General features: G+C 35.9%; 1 protein-coding gene across 2 annotated transcripts in view; it reads right to left on the bottom strand.

The window, feature by feature from the left end:
• Positions 1–763: 763 nt before the first annotated feature.
• Positions 764–21973, bottom strand: part of LOC137626306 (alpha-(1,3)-fucosyltransferase C-like) — a 26005-nt gene continuing 4795 nt past the window's right edge. For both annotated transcript variants that reach the window (XM_068357377.1, XM_068357378.1), the window contains exons 5-10: positions 21435–21607; positions 20327–20455; positions 17486–17608; positions 15610–15798; positions 7643–7801; positions 764–1153 (exon numbers count right to left, since the gene is read on the bottom strand). In XM_068357377.1, coding sequence (XP_068213478.1) covers positions 946–1153; positions 7643–7801; positions 15610–15798; positions 17486–17608; positions 20327–20455; positions 21435–21607 — 981 coding nt within the window. In that variant the 3' untranslated portion in view covers positions 764–945. The remainder of the gene's footprint in view (positions 1154–7642; positions 7802–15609; positions 15799–17485; positions 17609–20326; positions 20456–21434; positions 21608–21973) is intronic.

The following is a 21973-nucleotide window of genomic DNA, read 5'->3' on the forward strand; positions in this document are numbered from 1 at the left end:
TTTTGTAGCATTAGCCTTCTGAAATGGATTGGATTGAGTTTGCGAATTTGGGCCATAATGCCCTACTTGGGCCTAGAAAGCTATTTAGCACCCACATGCAGTTGTGTGAAAACGCCAAAGCTGCAGTATGAAGGAACGGTTAAAGAGGCTGAACAAAAATATGAAAGGAATCAGGATGCTGCAAAGACATTCAAGTGATGCCTACAGTTCAACACTTGAGGTTCACTGATAGTAATAGCCCCCAACCTTTCCCCTGTCGGGAACAGACTTTTGTCTCTTTCAATCAATTCTTGTAGTTAGCAATAGCTATATTGCAAACTAACTATTTTCAAAACAAGTTAACATGAAAGCTGCAAGACCTAGAGGTAAGTTTCTTATTCCCAGGACACCACTCACCACAATCAATGTATCAAGTTTAGTTTTGAGTATCACAGTCTCACCAATTAGGTGAAATTCACCTAAAACCAGAATCTAAAGTAGGATTGCTCATAACTTAACAAATTACCATCCCAAAATGAAAGTAATTACACATCTATTGCATAAAATGTTATAGATATCAGCACTATAATACGATTAGGTTACTATATAAATTTATCCTTGTTTAGTAGTCCCATACTCAACAGTTTACTTAATCCTAACGAAGCATGGGGGCTTTTGAACCAGGCTAAAGGCAATTTGATATGCAGTTTTCTGGTATCTTAATATTTTCAAATACTGTATTGGATTAGATTGTATAGGAAATAAAAAAGCATAAATTGCCCATTTTTATTTTGCATGACTTAGGATACAGTGTATACACACATAAAACTGCAAATCCCCTAGTACTGAAGAATATGAACAGACATAATATGCCATAAAGATAAAAAAAAAGTTCTGATATACAAAAATATGTTTTGATTTAAGGAACGAATATTCCTCCTATAACTGAATCTGGAGCTATCCTGCTTAAGACCTATGCTTTTTGGCTTTCCTACCCTTAATGAATCTTGATATCTCTGGCATTCGCTGGTCCTTGCATTTTGATCCTTTGATGAACCACTTGTGTATATCATAGACTTTTTGAGACTTGTCTTCATGTAATCTTGCGCACAGGTCACACCATGGCTTTGCAAGCATGTCCCACGTTGATGGAAATTTGTGATAAGCTTTCCAACTGAAAATAATGCAAAATCCAATCAAGTTATTCCAAAATTTCTTTACGGTCTCCTTACAACATATGGAGCTTCCTTTTGCAACTGGAAGATACTGATTTGCATCACTAATCTTCAATGAATGCTATCCTTTTCTAACAAGAGTTAAAGCACTGTCATGACGTCCGTACGCTGTCAATACACAAGAATCTGGCACATGGTATGTATAATATTCATAAAAAAATATTATTGCCTTCTTGATTACTTACTTTGACAGTGATCTACTTCTTTTACTGTTCATTCGGTAGATTCTTAATGTCATCTAGTTCTGAATTATAAATATTGTCTTTTCAATGCTATGTAATTTCACCAACTTTTTCTCATTCCTTGGCATTGTCTCACGAAAGAACCTTCAAAACACTTTGATGAGTCAACATCAAATATCAGAAGGATCCTTCTCTATTATGATATTCTATGACTTGGTGAGATGAATCCCTTGAATGTAATTTTAGTTTGTTTAGTATAATTTTTCAATGAAAATAACTTCATGTTTGTACTCCTAGTCCGAATTTTTTTCCTTAATTCTATGTTGTTTATCTATTAAAGGGATTAAAGGGATGGAGATTTACCAGCCCAATGAGTCAAAACTTGACTTCTACAAAGCTGGCCTTAATAAATTTGGAAGATTATATATATATATATATATATATATATATATATATATATATATATATATATATATATATATATATATATATATATATATATATATATATATACTGTACATATATATATATATATATATATATATATATATATATATATATATATATATATATATTTATATATAAAACTCATTGGTAAAATATAAGTTGAAAATGAAAATCTATGATAAACAGACATTTAGATTTTATCTATTAAGCCTGAGTTTCTTAAGAACATTAACATCTTTAAAAAAAATACCCGGAATCAGATAAAGTTTTCTGACCAAAACATAAATTTCTAAGTGTTTTAAAAACACTACATCCACTAAATACGTATATGTTGGATTGTTAAAACAGTGCCACACTCACTGCACTTGGGTGTGACACACATCATCTGAATGCAGATTTAGATAAGAAGGACTAACCAGTTTATGATTACTAAAAATGCAAATATTAAGTTCAATATGTCATATTTATAACACTAAAAATACATACTCATATTCAATGGTAGACTTCATGTATGATACTTAAAAAACTTTCATCAGAACTAAATGCTGTACAGGTAACGTTCCCTTCAGAGGGTTTTTCCACAATTAGATTGAAATTAACACACAATAATACAAACAAAAGAGGTTTTCTCTTAATTTTATGATCGATCCCATAACTCAACTGAAAAGATAAGGGCGTTACCAACTGAGAAACTGAAGCCATCAAAGTTGGATCCCAAGTACTTAGACAGTATTTGAGAGGTTATCATGGCTGATTGAACACCAAGCATATCAGAAAATTTCCCAAACTTTCTACCCCACAATTGACTTGATTGATAGCTTACATAATACATCAGAGCAGAACTAAATACTGTATGGGTAACGTTCCCTTACCAAGGTTCTACCACAATTGGATTGAAATCAACACAATAAACCAAACAAAAGAATTTTTCTCCTAATTTCATGATCGATCCCATGACTTGCAACTCGAAAGATAAGGGCGTAATCAACTGAGAAACTGAAGACATCAAAGTTGGATCCCAAGTACTTAGACAGTATTTGAGAAGTTATCATGGCTGATTGAACATCAAGTATATCATAAAATTTTCCAAACTTTCTGACCAACAAGTGACTCGATTGACAGCATTTAGTTTGGATTACTATTTCTGACTGAATATCCTGAAAACAAACGAATAGTTATGTGTGTGATAGGAATAAATTTCTACCTTACATCAGGATTAAATCCAAGTAAAAGACAAAGCCTACTGAGGCCATAGAAAACATTGGAAACTAAGTACTTGCACAGTACATGAGGAGTTCCTTGGGCAGGTCGGATAACTTGCATGTTAGCGAGTTTCCCACAACTTCATCCAGCAGTGATTGAACTGATAGTAGTTTACTCACATTACCCCTTCAGTGTGAATTTAATGCAAATATAAAAAAAACAATCATGATCAACAGATAAAAATTTCAACCTCATATCAGGAAAAACCCAATATTATTATTATTATTATTACTATCCAAGCTACAACCCTAGTTGGAAAAGCAAGATGCTATAAGCCCAGGGGCTCCAACAGGGAAAAATAGCCCAGTGAGGAAAGGAAATAAGGAAATAAATAAATGAAGAGAACAAATTAACAATAAATCATTCTAAAATAAGTAACAACGTCAAAACAGACATGTCATATATAAACTATTAACAACATCAAAAACAAATATGTCATAAATAAACTATAAAAAGACTCATGTCCGCCTGGTCAACAAAAAAGCATTTGCTCCAACTTTGAACTTTTGAAGTTCTACTGATTCAACCACCCGATTAGGAAGATCATTCCACAACTTGGTAACAGCTGGAATAAAACTTCTAGAATACTGCGTAGTATTGAGTCTCGTGATGGAGAAGGCCTGGCTATTAGAATTAACTGCCTGCCTAGTATTACGAACAGGATAGAATTGTCCAGGGAGATCTGAATGTAAAGGATGGTCAGAGTTATGAAAAATCTTATGCAACATGCATAATGAACTAATTGAACGACGGTGCCAGAGATTAAAATCTAGATCAGGAATAAGAAATTTAATCGACCGTAAGTTTCTGTCCAACAAATTAAGATGAGAATCAGCAGCTGAAGACCAGACTGGAGAACAATATTCAAAACAAGGTAGAATGAAAGAATTAAAACACTTCTTCAGAATAGATTGATCACCGAAAATCTTGAAAGACTTTCTCAATAAGCCTATTTTTTGTGCAATTGAAGAAGACACAGACCTTATATGTTTCTCAAAAGTAAATTTACTGTCGAGAATCACACCTAAAATTTTGAAAGAGTCATACATATTTAAAGAAACATTATCAATACTGAGATCCGGATGTTGAGGAGCCACCGTCCTTGACCTACTTACAATCATACTTTGAGTTTTGTTAGGATTCAACTTCATACCCCATAATTTGCACCATGCACTAATTCTAGCTAAATCTCTATTAAGGGATTCACCAACCCTAGATCTACATTCAGGGGATGGAATTGATGCAAAGAGAGTAGCATCATCTGCATATGCAACAAGCTTGTTTTCAAGGCCAAACCACATGTCATGTGTATATAGTATGAAAAGTAATGGGCCAAGAACACTACCCTGTGGAACACCGGATATAACATTCCTATAATCACTATGGTGCCCATCAACAACAACTCTTTGAGATCTATTACTTAAAAAATCAATAATAATGCTAAGAAACGACCCACCCACTCCCAACTGTTTCAGTTTGAAAACAAGGGCCTCATGATTAACACGGTCAAAGGCAGCACTAAAATCAAGGCCAATCATACGAACTTCCCGACCAAAATCAAGGGATTTCTGTACAGCATTGGAGATTGTAAGAAGGGCATCACATGCTCCAAGGCCTTTACGAAAACCAAATTGCAAACTAGGGAGTAGATGATTACCTTCAGCAAACCTGTTAAGACGTTTTGCCAGAAGACGTTCAAAAACTTTAGATAATATGGGAGTTATGGAAATTGGGCGGTAATCAGTGGGACTTGAGCTACCACAAACACATTTACATAGAGGAGTAACATTACCAATTCTCCAACTAGTGCTAAAAGCTCTCAAATGAAATATAGGATCACTACCAACAGAGCTTAGAGAGCCCATAAAAGGGGATGGAGCATACTCATTTCTACACGACCTGAAGAACAATCTAAGCAGACTACGCACATTATCCAAGCTATGAGCCTAATTTAAAAAAACAGAATGTTACAAGCCCACAGGCTTAAATATGAAAAGCAGCCAAGAACAAAATAAAAAATGAATTAATAAGAAAAAAGTCCTCAAGATAAATGAGGAAAATTAAGATAGGACAACTAAATATGAAAGGAAACTTGTGTAAGCTTCCTCAACCATATTTGCATGAAGTTTCAAAGAATCAAATAATTGAAAAAAAAAAATCCTTTCCTAACTCAGACACAACTGCAATATTTCTAGCTCACACTGTGTGGTGTCGAACATCTCTTCTATAGAATAAGTAACAGTGCATATCAAGCACTACTTGATAAATAGAATAGTTTTGGAAGATCTCAATGTAAAACCATTAACAGAACTGCTACCGTAAACAACACACAATGATCTAATTGAATGATGATACCATACATAAATGTTCAGTACTGGAATACAAAATTTATTGGAGCCCATGTTTTCATTTAACAGTTTCCAGTGCATGTTGTCAAAGACATAACATGGCAGCAAAATTCAAAACATGACAGTATACAAAAATAAAACATATGTTCAATACAGATGGTTTTCACAAATCTTAAAAAAAAAAATTATTAAAATTCTAAATTGATCAGAAAAAAGAGCGAGACGGAATAAGATATGTTTCTCAATAGTGAATCTACAATCACATATGACTCCTGGAGCTTTAAATCAGTTATATATACTAAAAATTTGCTATAATAGTATTTTTTACCAGGATTGCTGAATAAGCAGGCTTATTTTAAAATCACAAGATGGTTTTGGGAATGCTCAATTATCAAAAGTTATAAGTAGCCTTTTCAGCAGTATCAAAAAGACTGTAATATTGTTTGAAAACCGTAACAGTATATAATTTTTCCCGATTGGTTATACTTTATTTCATGCTTTTCTGGCCATTTTTATTGGTGAACATAGCTCGTTTTTGTGTTTTTCTAATACCTATCCCCAAAACACAAACTTTCCAAATCTCAGGCCTGTGCCTAAAACTGATTACAGGTTTCAAACCAATGGCATCTCAACAGAGAATATGGGGTGCCAAAGAATTGTCTTGCTCGCTTCCTCGCGAGTAGTTTTATTTGAGGGCCCGCAAAAACGCAATACCATATATCATTATATTTCAAGGGTCTATATATGTGAATTATTGAAACTAGCTTTAATAAAATACTGTACATGCAAATTAAGGGGTGACTGTATATATATATATATATATATATATATATATATATATATATATATGTATATATATATATATATATATCTTATGTCAAAATAGTCACTAGGACTATATATATATATATATATATATATATATATATATATATATATATATATATATATATATATATAGTATATATATATATATATATATATATATATATATATATATATACATACATATATATATACACATACATACATATATATATATATATATATATATATATATATACATATATATATATATATATATATATATATATATATATATATATATATATAGTCTTAGTGACTATTTTGACTCCAGAGTCAACAAAACACAAAACTATTAATCATAATATTCACAGGTCTATATATGTGAATTATTGACACTGCATTAAGAAATCCACATAAATTGAGATGTGACTACGTGTGAGGGTATAAATGTATGTGTATATATATGTGTGTATGTATGCATGTATGTATGTATGTATATATATATATATATATACATATATATAAATATATATATGCATATATATAATATAAATACATATATATATATATAAATATATATATATATATATATATATATATATATATACATATATATATACATATATATAAATATATATACATATATATACATATATATATATATATATATATATATATATATATATATATACATAAATATATATATTATATATACACACATATATATATATATATATATATATATATATATATACTATATATACATATACATATATACATGATCTAACAAATAGTTTTGCGAACTCCTAAAGAATTTCCATCTTCAGGTCTGCCATCCTATGGCTACTAAAGTTTACATGAGAAGGCTATCCTGCCTCCTTTAATAAAGCACACAGTCCTACTACTACATTGAGGTAGAAGTTACATCCTCAGGGCCATCATAAGGTTCCCAATACTGTCTAAATCAAGAAGCTTTCAGGATTTTCCCCTATTTCTTAATGTAATATTGTAAATATTGAAATGCAGGTGTAATTCCATTGTTTCTAACAAGTGTATCCCAGAAATAGGTCATGAGATAAAGGATGAAGAAGCATTTGGTAGAAGACTAATTAAAAGAATGTACTGTAGAAGTTTTCTCCACCTTTATTATCAAAGGTGTTCTTTTAGGATGATAAAAGCAACATGTGCATGAAGATTCAATAGCACCTATACAAAACAAACACCGTGCCTACATACATGTATACTGTATATATACATATATTCATGAATTTGTGTAAATGTGTGTATGTATTTCATCATTAAGTAAATTCTAGGAAATATTTAGCAATACAGTACAAGGAATGTTCAGTGGCAACCCTTACCTGAAAAAAAGAAACCTTACCTGAAATATTCATTATAAGCCGTATCATTTCCATCTAAATAAATAAGATAGGATGCTAAACTCTTGGCAGTTGGGAAGTCAAAAGCATTGATATAAGACTTTGGAGGCAATTGTGCAGAGTAATTTGCAAGTCCATAAACCACAGGTACAACATTATATCTGAAAATGTAAAAACATTACTAATAGCACTATTCATATGTAACATCAATTAATGCTACTGTTGACCTCAAACACTTCATAAAAAAGCAGTACCACAAATCCTAATTGCTTGAGATGATTTCACAGAAAACATAATCTTAACAACAGATAGTTTCATATAAAGCATACTTATAACCTCACGTTGAAGTTTATGATGACATTACTTTTAACCAAAGAAAAATTAATTGTGAACCTGATTTCCTATTAATACTCTTGAAAGACTCAAGGTTTTCACCATTTACTTGTCGCTCATAACTCGTACCTTACCTACTTGAGGTGTGGGTATCAACCTATACAAATATGTTGAAGTAATTTCTAATATGTTATTTTGATAATAAAATAAATTTTTGAATATACTTACCCGGTGATTATAATAGCTGCAACTCTGTTGCTCGACAGAAAACTCTAAGGTAAAATTCGCCAGCGATCGCTACACAGGTTGCGGGTGTGCCCAACAGCGCCATCTGTCGTCCAGATACCCAGTACTCAATGTAAACAAAGAACTCAATTTTCTCCTCGTCCCACTGCGTCTCTATTGGGGAGGAAGGGAGGGTCCTTTAATTTATAATCACCGGGTAAGTATATTCAAAAATTTATTTTATTATCAAAATAACATTTTTCAATATTTAACTTAGCCGGTGATTATAACAGCTGATTCACACCCAGGGGGGTGGGTAGAGACCAGCAAAATATGTTTACATTATTATGAGCTAAGAATTTTTATTTCATTTTAGAAGTTATCAAAATAACAAAAACAAAATAAATAGGTACCTGGTAAGGAAGTCGACTTGAACAATTACTCTGCCTTTTTAAGTACGTCTTCCTTACGGAGCCTCGCGATCCTCTTAGGATGCTGATCGACCCCTAGGATCTGAAGTATCAAGGGTTGCAACCCATACAACAGGACCTCATCAAAACCCCTAATCTAGGCGCTCTCAAGAAATGACTTTGACCACCCGCCAAATCAACCAGGATGCGAAAGGCTTCTTAGCCTTCCGGACAACCCAAAAAACAACAATAAAAACATTTCAAGAGAAAGATTAAAAGGGTATGGAATTAGGGAATTGTAGTGGTTGAGCCCTCACCCACTACTGCACTCGCTGCTACGAATGGTCCCAGTGTGTAGCAGTTCTTGTAAAGAGACTGGACATCTTTCAAGTAAAATGACGCGAACACTGACTTGCTTCTCCAATAGGTTGCGTCCATTATACTTTGCAGAGATATATTTTGCTTAAAGGCCACGGAAGTTGTTACAGCTCTAACTTCGTGCGTCTTCACCTTAAGCAAAGTTCGGTCTTCCTCACTCAGATGTGAATGAGCTTCTCGTATTAACAATCTGATAAAGTCTGACCAAGCATTCTTTGACAAAGGCAAGGATGGTTTCTTAACTGAACACCATAAAGCTTCAGATTGGCCTTGTAAAGGTTTAGTACGCTTTAAATAGAACTTAAGAGCTCTAACAGGGCATAAGACTCTTTCTAGTTCATTGCCTACGATCTCCAATAAGCTGGGGATATCGAAAGATTTAGGCCAAGGCCGAGAAGGCAGCTCATTTTTGGCTAGAAAACCAAGTTGTAGCGAACAAGTGGCTTTTTCTGACGAAAATCCTATGTTCTTGCTGAAGGCATGAATCTCACTGACTCTTTTAGCCGGGGCTAAACATACCAGGAAAAGAGTCTTAAGAGTGAGATCTTTCAGGGAGGCTGATTGTAACGGCTCCAACCTGTCTGATATGAAGAATCTTAGTACCACGTCTAAATTCCATCCAGGGGTAGCCAAACGACGCTCCTTGGTGGTCTCAAAAGACTTAAGGAGGTCTTGCAGATCTTTATGTTTGGAAAGATCTAAGCCTCTATGCCTGAAGACCGATGCCAACATGCTTCTGTAGCCCTTGATAGTGGGAGCTGAAAGGGATCGTCCTTTTCTCAGGTATAAGAGAAAAACAGCTATTTGAGCTACAGAGGTACTGGTCGAGGATACAGAAACTGACTTGCACCAGTCTCGGAAGACTTCCCGCTTCGATTGGTAGACTCTAATGGAAGAAGCTCTCCTTGCTCTAGCAATCGCACTGGCTGCTTCCTTCGAAAAGCCTCTAGCTCTCGAGAGTCTTTCGATAGTCTGAAGGCAGTCAGACGAAGAGCGTGGAGGCTTTGGAGTACCTTCTTTACGTGTGGCTGACGTAGAAGGTCTACCCTTAGAGGAAGACTACTGGGAACGTCTACTAACCATCGAAGTATCTCGGTGAACCATTCTCTCGCGGGCCAGAGGGAAGCAACTAACGTCAACCTTGTCCCTTCGTGAGAGGCGAACTTCTGCAGTACCTTGTTGACAATCTTGAACGGTGGGAATGCGTAGAGATCCAGATGTGACCAATCTAGGAGGAAAGCATCTATATGTATTGCTGCTGGGTCCGGGACTGGAGAGCAATAGATTGGAAGCCTCTTGGTCAGCGAGGTTGCAAAGAGATCTATGGATGGTTTACCCCAAGTGGCCCAAAGTCTCTTGCACACATCCTTGTGGAGGGTCCATTCGGTTGGAATTACTTGCCCTTTCCGACTGAGACAATCTGCTATGACGTTCAAGTCGCCTTGGATGAACCTCGTTACTAGGGAGATGTCTTGACCTTTTGACCAGATGAGCAGGTCCCTTGTGATCTCGTACAACGTCAGTGAGTGGGTACCTCCTTGTTTGGAGATGTACGCCAAGGCCGTGGTGATGTCCGAGTTAACTTCCACCACTTTGCCTCGAAGGAGAGACTTGAAGCTTTTCAAGGCCAGATGTACCGCCAACAGCTCCTTGCAGTTGATATGCATGCTCCTCTGACTCGAGTTCCACAGTCCTGAGCATTCCCGACCGTCTAGTGTCGCGCCCCAGCCCACGTCCGATGCGTCCGAGAAGAGAACGTGGTTGGGAGTCTGAACAGCCAGGGGAAGACCCTCTCTTTGGTTGATATTGTCCTTCCACCAAGTCAGACAAGACTTTATCTTTTTGGAAACCGGGATCGAGACCGCTTCTAGCGTCTTGTCCTTTTTCCAGTGAAAAGCTAGATGGTATTGAAGAGGACGGAGGAGTAGTCTTCCTAGTGACACAAATTGTTCCACGGATGACAGCGTCCCTACCAGACTCATCCACAGCCTGACTGAGCAGCGTTCCTTCTTCAGCATCTTCTGGATGGATAGCAGGGCTTGATCTATTCTGGGGGCTGATCGTCTTGTTGTTCAGCAACGTCCTCATCAGAGGGTTCCTCATCCGAAAACTGATGAGGAAACGGCAACGGAGTGGGCAACGTCTGGCTCGCTGAGTCCGGTCGCACTGGTGGATGCGTGACGGAGCCGGACGCAATATCATGGAACTGCTGCACAGTCTGTGAACTGTCAACAACCATGGGTGCGCGAGGAAGCACAGCGTCAACCCGAGACTGTCTAGACCGTCTGTGTTGTGCAGTCAACACCCTACCGGGTTGCTGAGGTTGACGCACTGCGTCAAAACAAGTCACCTCTGCTGGTTGTTGAACGTCCTGAACGTCAACAACCACCTCCGAGCGTCGCTTAACGTCAACGTGCGGCTGGCAACCCACACTGGGTCGCATCGGTGGAGGAACCACCTCAACTGGCAGACGCGAGTAGGTTACTTCAGCGTCAACAGGGCGCACAACCGACCGGTTGGAAGGTTGTTGGCCAGAAGGTTCGGTAGCAACCTTCTCCGCATTAAAGTCCTCTATCAAGGACGCCAGCTTGGACTGCATGTCTTGCAGCAAAGCCCATTTAGGGTCTACGGGAGCAGGTGTGGCAACAGACGGGGTTAGCGACTGAGGCGGTACCGTTTACCATCCATGAAAGCCTTGTTATGCGTGACATAATTGTACAGCAAAACTTCAAAGGCTCGAAAACAGCTGTGAAGTTGACCTGTAAACAACTTGGAGCGTCTCCTGGCCAGGTGCCAGGGAGAGTCTACAAGAATTGAGAAGTCTATCTGGGCAGAGGCATGAACTCCCAAGCCGAGAACTTCTCTCGTGTCATATCAGACTCTCGCTCTATAAACCAGTTTAAAAGAAGGGAAAGCAAAGGCTGTATCCCCCAAACTCCTCCTGGTGAAAAACCAGTCGCCTAGCCAACGTAAAGCTCTCTAGGAGAGCGAGAGAGCACTAGCTTAAAAACAACGGCTTTGAAGTAGCTAGGCCTAGTGTAAGCTCTGACGTTTAGGCGAACGAGGAGCAGCAGTTACAAAAAGATCCGGACAAAGATCCTTAAAAAAAATCATCATGATTTAATTAAAGTCCATAGGAGGCTAAGCAGCTTTAGGCTCCACTCCATCTGACAGAGTCCTCAAGGGAATATCAGTAGTAGGGAGAACAGCAACTTCCTCATCTACAGGAACCTTGTCCGATAAAAGCTGAGTCTCAAGCAAGGGAGAGACCTACCGTGGTGGCAATGCTTTACAAGCAGAGTCCACACTCACTGGTGCATTAGTAGCGGACCAGAACGCAACGTCATGTAACTGCTTGACAGTCTGTGAACTGTCAACAACTGAACTGTCAACCACAACAGGTGCGTGAGGACGCACAGCGTCCACTCGAGACTGCTTTGACTGCCTAGACTGAGCAGTCAAAACAACTCTAGAATGCGGAGGTTGACGCACAGCGTCAAAACAAGTCAACTCCGATTGTTAGTGAACGTCTTGAACGTCAACAGGAGCATCAGCAAGTGGCCTAACGTCCAAATGCGGCTGAAAAACCACACGAGACCGCATCGAGTGTGGTTCTAAACAACCTGACTGACGTGACTAAGCTACGCCAACGTCAACAGTAAGCACAAAGGAACGTTAGGTTGGCTGAAAGCCAGGATATCGATGAGATAAACGGCTAGACTCAACGGACTAATCGGCAGAATAGTCTTCCATAAGGGAGGCAAGCATATACTGCATGTCTTGCCATACAACCCATTAAGGATCAACGGAAATGGTTGTGGTAAAAGACGAGGGTAACGTCTGTGACCACAACACTTAGCCTACAAAAAAAGACTCTCGGAGTCTGTGTTACGCTTTTGTTAGGCGGCGAGCAGTTATCCGATGACTGCATAGGGTCAGAGCTGTCCTAATGGTTGTAACCAGGACGCTGGACCTGTCCTGAAAGGACTGACTTTCGCTTAAGGGCTTCGAAACCTTGTGACAGGTTTCTTATGCGAAAAGCCTTCGGATGACGAGGAGAAACAACGTCTCTCTCATCTTATGGTAGGGGAGATCTTGGTAAGATACACCCGATACCATAGAGGGACAACGTCTGTTCGTTGGTCAAGGCCTCTCGAACCCATAAGTCGTTTGACATTACTTCTCCCCTGGGCTTGGGAGCATGTAAGAGGTCCCGGACTAGGTGAACGACAGGCACGAACAGACGAACCCTCGGACGCAACACTGTAACACTTTGCGCATATCACTTTATCACTTCGATTTTCTGTTTTGCACTTATTTCACTGAAATTGAAACTTTTACTGATTTCTACCTGAAACACGCAATTCTACCCTTCATTAAAAGGTAGTAATTGCGAAATCAGTCGTATAATGCAAGCTCATTAACACCAGCAAAAAACAGAAAACATATTTTAAGATAAAAAAATCAGTGGCTGGGAAAGAGACTAAACACTAGTTCATATAACTACGTTTTCAATCTCTCACCGCACATAGCCTGGGGACGAGAATAAAAAACTAAAACGTTTTATCCTACCTCCCCGTACAGCGACTAGGGACGAGAGTAACTCGAGAACAACGTTACCCGCTTGAACGGAACGTTTTCTCTCCTCTCTCTCCCTCTGTCTCTATCTCTCTCTCTCTTTCTCTCTTGATTTCGCACCTAAGAGAAGAGCCCAATTATATTTCGTCAAAAAAAACATGTTATTTGACTAAAGGAAAAAACTGAAAGGTTTTTCAATTAAAAAGTTCCTTTAAAATAGAATTTAAATCATTTAAGCTAAGAAAGAATGAACAAAACGTCAGAATCGATTTACTCTTACTGCAAAGTGAAACCGTGATACACTCTCTCTCTATCGTAACGATAGAGCGCATGTTGAACGTCCTGAACGTCAACAACTGCGTAGCATAAATAAACTAAACGTTAGTTCATCTTTGAAAACAGTACGAAGACTATCAAAGAAATTCTTTCATAAAATATTACATTTAAAAAGTTTTAAATCCTTAGCTCTTTAAAAGCTAATTACGATATAAAGGGCTCAACGTTGATTAACTTCGGTTTCCAAGTTAGGACCGCCTACTCTCAGGAAAGGTCTATATAAACAAAACATTAAAATTATTTTTATATGTTTATAATAAATGGAAAGTTAATCGAAGAGGCCTAATAAGGGCGGAGAGATATAAAATATATAGAGGAAAATCTATAACGTGATATAATTACTAAAATCCTAAACACACTTCCGTCTAAGGGAAGGGTCGGCCATTTAAAAGTGAAAGAAAGTCCATACTCTCTTTGTCACCATAATTTAATCTATCCAAAACGAGTTCAAGATTTAAGATGAAGATAAAACACCTGCACAGCGAAAGCTCAAAACTAGAATACTGTAGTGTACTTCACCAATTAGTTGTGAAAACAAATCCAGTTTAGCAACAGCGAATAAGCACGTCTTGTCGGGAGCACGACAGAGAGAAAATTGAGTTCTTTGTTTACATTGAGTACTGGGTATCTGGACGACAGATGGCGCTGTTGGGCACACCCGCAACCTGTGTAGCGATCGCTGGCGAATTTTACCTTAGAGTTTTCTGTCGAGCAACAGAGTTGCAGCTATTATAATCACCGGCTAAGTTAAATATTGAAAAAAGAATATTTCAATGCAAATGTATTTCATTTTCAAATTTAGACCATAGGCAAGAACTAGAATCAGGGAATAATATATCTATCTGATTTCCTTAATAATGAAAATTTTCATTACTTCTTTAGGAGTAAATGGATGATCTTACCGCAGAAAAACTAGACAAATAGAATTGGTTTTAATAATGCACTACTGTTAACTGTGAACCATTGATATAATAGAAATATATTATTTCAGTTATCTTCCTTATTCCAAGCAACAGCCCGACACTGATGAAACTCTTAGAAACAAACTAGTCTCATATTTTGATGGAAAGTAGCCACTGAACAATTACATTGCAGTAATTAACCCCTTGAGCAAAGAAGAATTCTTTGGTAAGCTCAGTGTTGTCACGTGTATGAGGACAGGGGAGAATGAGGAAAGAATAGGCCAGACTATTCGTGTATGCATAGGCCAAAGCAAAATGAGCCGTAACAAGAGAGAGGGATCCAATGTTGTACTGCCTGGCTACTCAAAGGACCCCATAACTCTCTAGCGGTAGTATCTCAACTATCATGACCCATAAAGGAATCAACTGTCTCGAAGGAGTAACTGGTTGGCCTCTGTATTGTGGAATCACAACAACTATGGTCGTCATCAGGAGATATATGTTTTTGGTTATGAATGATTGTAATTATGCCACATATCCGTAAACTTTTCATAATTTCACATAAGTATTCCTTCAATGCATAGCTCGAAAAATTTTATACAAATGACTGTAAACAAATATCAGAGTTTCAGGTGTCCATATTCAGCCAGTTATTATAAGCATATCAATTAATAATGCCACAATATTCTAACAAAATCTATTTATTTTTTTTTACTTTTTTATTATATTAAGTTGTATGAGAATTGTGCAAAGTCTTACGATGTAACCAACTGAATAAACTAACTAAATAGGCTAAAGGAGCCTTACCGTAGAACGTTGAATACTTTCTCAGTTACATAATCCTTGCAGAGAGAATTTTCGAAAGACATGTAGAATTTGTAATTCCGTTCAAGCATTTCATAGCAGTTATTCCTGCCTCCTCCCCTTGCGCATTTATATGGACCACAATTGCCATACACGTCAATTGGAATCCATTTTTTGAGAGTTTTCACCAACCTAAGGAAATGAAAAGAGCCTTTTTAAAGTATATATTAGCAAATGCCAAGGGTAACACAAACACATACAAAATGTAAAGGATCCATAAGAGTTGAGATTGATAATTTTACAGCTCTAGACATATATAAATGGTGACTGATCTTTATGGCTATTATCATAAACATAGTTCTTTAGAAAAGTCTTAAAAGAAATCCCACTGTCTCTAAAATGTTCAATTACCAAAACAATGACAAATCATACTGTAAAATGCAGATAAGATTTGCACAAAATATTTCTTAAAACAATGCCAATGATGATTACAAAAACTATATTCAATCTGACAATCAAGTTTACTCATTTTCTCTCTTAAGAGCAAAGTAATCTATGCATTGCAAATGATGAAACCTTTTACCATTCTCTATAACACATAAGCTTCCAATGTCTTACTGTTAGACTTACCATCAAAGAGTGAATATGCAATGAAGAAATTTAAGCTCCATGAAAATATCAACAAGTGACAATGGAAATGTTATATCAAATCCTATATAGTTATGAACACAAACTATACTGCAACTACCGTACTTATATTTAGAACTATCAACGATACAAAGCGTTCATCAAAATATTATAACAATGCAAAAATATCCCAAAAAAAAATTTATCTTTTTCCACATATTATAAGGAATTATTGTTCTCCTATCTGATTCTATAGCTTTCTAGTTTCTTATTAAAATATCCAAAAAATAAATGTATCTTTTTCCACATATTATAAGGAATTACGTATTGTTATCCTATCTGATTCTATTGCTTGCTAGTTTCTTAATAATTATTTTGCCACAACCCTTGACCCAGTCACTATCAAAAACTGTATTTTCTCATTTTCTCCGGTACAACCTTCGGAAGAAGCAATCGCCTAACTCCTGCATGTACTCAGTGCCTGCCAAGGATAAGAATTTCATTTAGATTATGAAAAAATATATGTTTTGGTCAGCACACACTAGGAAATACTATGGGTCTTCACAGGCCAGATACGCTAATTTCTGGTTGCTTACTTTTCACCTGTTTAACTATCTATCATCTACAACTTTTTCTTGGCATAATTTTTCTCATTCATCAGACCAGCCCCATGAAAGTCCATAAATACTTAATAATAATTCATGTTAGTGACTATCATCATCAATGTGACATAATAGATTGCATCTTATAAAAAATATGCACGGAGATAAAATTAAGGAAATTTAAACAAAGATTTAGAAAAATAATTATTACAGGTTACAATACATTACCATTGTATTTTAAAAGGGCACAGAAATGTCCCCTTTTCTCTAATTTCAATATTTGTTCTATTTTTTCCTCCCAGCCTGACAAGGCTGGGAGGAACGTAGAGAGGAGAGGTCCCCTTTTTAGTTTCATTTGTTTGATGTCGGCTACCCCCCAAAATTGGGGGAAGTGCCTTGGTATATGTATGTATACAGTACTAATCAATTAAGCGAAGAAGTCATATTTACCTAATTGATATCCAAAATGATATAATACATTTTAACAAAAAAAAATTAATGGACAGTATTTAAGGCTAAATGGGCAATAAGTTCAGCTGTAGCCGTAATGAAAAACCAACAGATAATGTTATCGTTATTTGAAATGAGTTTGTTGGAAAAATTATAAAAAAAAAATCCTTTGAAAGATATTTTCTTTTATTATATCTCACCTTTCTCTGCCAGAATGGGAATTACAGTTGGAGACAAACCAGGCAGATAAATTCTTTTTCCCCAAAGCATAATTACGAACAGGCATATGCTTGACCATTCGTCTGCGGTAAACTGTATGATATCTGAAAGTAACAAAATAGGGGAAAATATCATGGAAAATATTTGATCACCTGCAAGTACCTACAGCTACATTCCAGATTCATGGTACAGTTGGCTTCATTAACTCCAGTACACTTCACAGTCGTACATTGTAGCAGGTAATGCTGTATTTAGCAAAAGAGAAACTGTTGGCAACGCTGCCTGTAAAAACAAAGCTGTTGAGCATGGAAACACGTGATCAAAAACATTTCTATTAGTTTTATGAAGTTCTTTTATGTAAATGATAATATTTGTGTATACAGAAGTGTACTGCAATTAATGAAGCCGACTGAACTATGTAATAAAGCTGTATTTCTAAAGCAGTCAGCTTTAAGTGAAGCTAAAGCATGTTAGGATTAATAAAAAAAGGTAAAGAGGAATCGCAGTCAAAACAATACACAGTATGTACCATTTTCAAACAGTGTAAGTATTCTTAATGTAACAGGCCTAAAAGAACATCAGCTTGAAAAGCTACGCTCCTCAGAGAGCCTTGTTTAAGATGAAAAACACAGCAAAGAGAATAACAACGCAAACCAACAACCAAATGAATTCATGCATACATACGCAAACAGGAATACATATCAGTATAAAATTATGTAAAGGTACGTAATGTTTTGAAGTACTATTAAAACCCCTTTACTACCAATATCTAAAGCATCAGTCTCCACTGATCATCTTTTTCTTCACTGCTAAGATTTAGTATACGTCAGGGGATCAATGTCCATTCCATGCAGTCATGTTTCAGGAATACATTTCTTTTATAAGTAAGGAAAACATATAATATATTGTGATATATAGTACCAATAAAGTATGCAATGAATAGGAATGATAAGTCAGTGTGGTGTATTTAGTTTGAATGTGATATAGTATTAATAAAAAGACCCTTTATCAAACAGAGTCTATAACCAATAAGTTCTGAGAATTATAGTTAAAACTGGACATTATATTAATTTCTCACAGTACAAATGAATGGTCTTCAACTGCTGTACAGATCTATTAATGGGAGACGGCTAAAATAGGTTCTGAAAAAGATTCAATGGAGGTTAATGATAATGACTAACAAACTCCTATCGTGAATATCAGATTGCTCAAATCGTAAAAGGGAAGCCAGTTATGTATTACAGCTGCAAAATGTTATTTAGAAAGTCCCATTCAGTAAAATGCGGTGTAAAATAAACACATTTTCTGACACCTGGTGCTATAATACTAATTAGGCTAATGGTAATGTAATTGCCTTAATAACACAGTATGAACATTTCCAAAGTTATGTAAACTGTACAAAATTGAGTATAAAAAAATAGCCACTACCTAAAATCTATCATTACACTTTTGTTGGAAATACAACAGCTGATAAGATAATTTTTATCACTTTATAATAGTGATGGAGGAAAGAGGGTTGATCCTAGACACCCTAAGCTACAAAATAGGTTAATAAGTTTATAAAATATTTTATTTTAATTGTTAATTACTTCTCTTATTTCCTTGTTTCCTTTTTCACTGCGTTATTTTCCCTGTTGCAGCCCCAGGGCTTATAACATCCTGTCATCATCATCATCTGGACCAGTATTTTTTTGTATGTATTGTTTTTGCTCCTCATTGTTTGCTGTGTAACAAATATAATCATTTTCTTTCACCTTCATGTATATACTTCACTTAAATAATATCTGCACTCAAGCTTTTATACTGTGAAATTAATGATTCTTATTATCAATCCTAGGATATCATTATTTAGCAGCACATAATATTAAATATATCATTATGATAATTGGCTCTGCCCAGGACTGCAAAGATACTGGATAAACCATAGATTGAAACATGATAATTTGTCTTTCATCATAATGTTAGCATAATCATATATATATATATATATATATATATATATATATATATATATATATATATATATACTGTACTGTATATATGTATGTATGTATGTATGTATGTATGTGTATGTGTATGTGTATGTATATATATATATATATATATATATATATATATATATATATATATATATATATATATACAGTATATATATATATATATATATATATATATATATACTGTATATATATATACTGTATATATATATACTGTGTATATATATATATATATATACTGTATATATATATTTATATATATATATATATATATATATATATATATATATATATATATATATATATATATATGTGCGTGTGTGTGTGCATATATGTGTGTGTGAATGTATGTGTAGGATATTCTTTTTCAATAACTGCTTTGTTCATTTTGCAAAAGTTGATAATCATCAATAACTAAATTGCCTAATCTCATCAAAATAACTCCATATGTGAAATGTAACACAATTCATATATCTATGTCTAAAATCATTCTCTCAGACTGCTGATAATACTTGGGTGCCAGGGAATGTTCATAGCTATACACATACAGCTGTTCTAGTAAAAGCTAATCTGATAATTAAAAAAATGTGTTCCATTTGGTGGTAATTAAGCACGATTCAAAAGGTTTATGTCTCCATAGTCAAAATTGATTATATTTTAAATATGGACGGAAGGAATGCGCGTAAAGTATTACTCAAAGGAGACTGAGAGAAAGTACGAACATAACCACAGCCTTAAGGAGGAAATACAGCGATACAACTGGTAGGGGTAATTAAATTACAGTAGATATTTTGTTAACATCAAAACAAAATTAATTGCACTTACGGATTAGGAAAATCAGAGTCAAGCCTGTAAGTGAAGGTCCAATTGAAGATGTTTTTGAATGTTCTGAGGTCACTAAACATGTTAAGCGCTGATTCCAGATTCCAAAACACATATCTTGTATGTGGTGACCTGTTTACAGAGGAAACAAAAAACACTTTGAAGGTTTAAATGCCACTGATGAATGGTAGAGGCATGGGACAGTGACATTGCCCTATCGAGCAGGACAATGCCCTATAGACTGACCATATATACCGATCAGTGCCCAAGTCCCCTCTCTACCCAAGCTAGGACCAAGGAGGACCAGGCAATGGCTGCTGATGACTCAGCAGATAGACCTATAGGCTCCCAAACCCGCCCTCCTTAGCTCACAAGGATGGCGAGGTTGCAGCGACCACAGGAACTTAACGAGATTGAGCGGGACTCAAACCCCAGTCTGGCAATCACAAGGCAAGGATGCTACCAGCAGGCCACCACAACCCCAACACTTCTTAATAATGAGCTTCTATTCAGATATACTAGATATCAAAATTAACTTCAAGGAGCTTAAATAAAGGTTTAAAACACTGGATATCCTTTTATGAATAGACAAAAATAATAATGACTCATTGAACATGATCAAAATATATTTATGAATATCTGAATGTGAGAGAATAAATCAAAAGACTTTTTCATATATTACTGGTAATGATTAATTGAATTTGGCATTATAAGGAGCCAGTTTTATTCATTTCATATCAGAGACTGAAAATGTCTGACATATGAATTAGCAGAAGTTTGCATTTAATGCTAATAATGACTGGCGGTAAATGACGATAATTGAGGTCATTTCATCGTATCTTTAGTAATTTCTGACTCAAAATGACATGAAATGACCATTTCTTAAATACAGCTGATAAAGAACTATTGAAAATTGTTGAAATACATTACTGACTATCAGACAACTAAATAAACCATGAAGAGCTTATCATCATAGTATAACGATATCATAAAATGGAATAATTTTCCACATATGGATAACAACATGAATGGAAAAAAAATTTCAATAGATCTTTGAAAATTAGTTATTCAAAATGACTTTTTGAACTAAGAGTTTCTTAGTGGCTCCCACCTTTTGGAAGGAAGAGACGAGTCGTCTGACCTGACGTGCCAGATCAGGGCATCAAGCTCCTCAGGGGCAAACAGGTTGCGGTCCCCTGTCGCGAAGCAGTTGCTGACACGACACTTCGCTTTTACGAAAGGTTCTTGACCAAAACCAAAGTAGAAGGATTTGTTACCAAAAACCTGTTGGAGATAAACATAGATAACTAAATCGAGAGAGAGAGAGAGAGAGAGAGAGAGAGAGAGAGAGAGAGAGAGAGAGAGAGAGAGAGAGAGAGAGAGAGAGACTTACCTTATCGCCTTATCTTTTGTTTGGGTTCCCCCAGGTCCCTCAGTGTGAGGCACCTCGTATATCCACCAGAGAGTTTCTAATGTATCTTTCGGTGTATTTTGCATCTTCCAGTCTTGGATGGTCTGGGATGAGAGAGAGAGAGAGAGAGAGAGAGAGAGAGAGAGAGAGAGAGAGAGAGAGAGAGAGAGAGAGAGAGTGTGGCCATACCCATTTATCAAGAAAAAAAAATATAATTTTCCGAACTACGAATGTTTAAA

Source organism: Palaemon carinicauda, chromosome 33 (assembly GCF_036898095.1).
Source record: "Palaemon carinicauda isolate YSFRI2023 chromosome 33, ASM3689809v2, whole genome shotgun sequence".
Classification (NCBI taxonomy): Eukaryota; Metazoa; Arthropoda; class Malacostraca; order Decapoda; family Palaemonidae; genus Palaemon; species Palaemon carinicauda.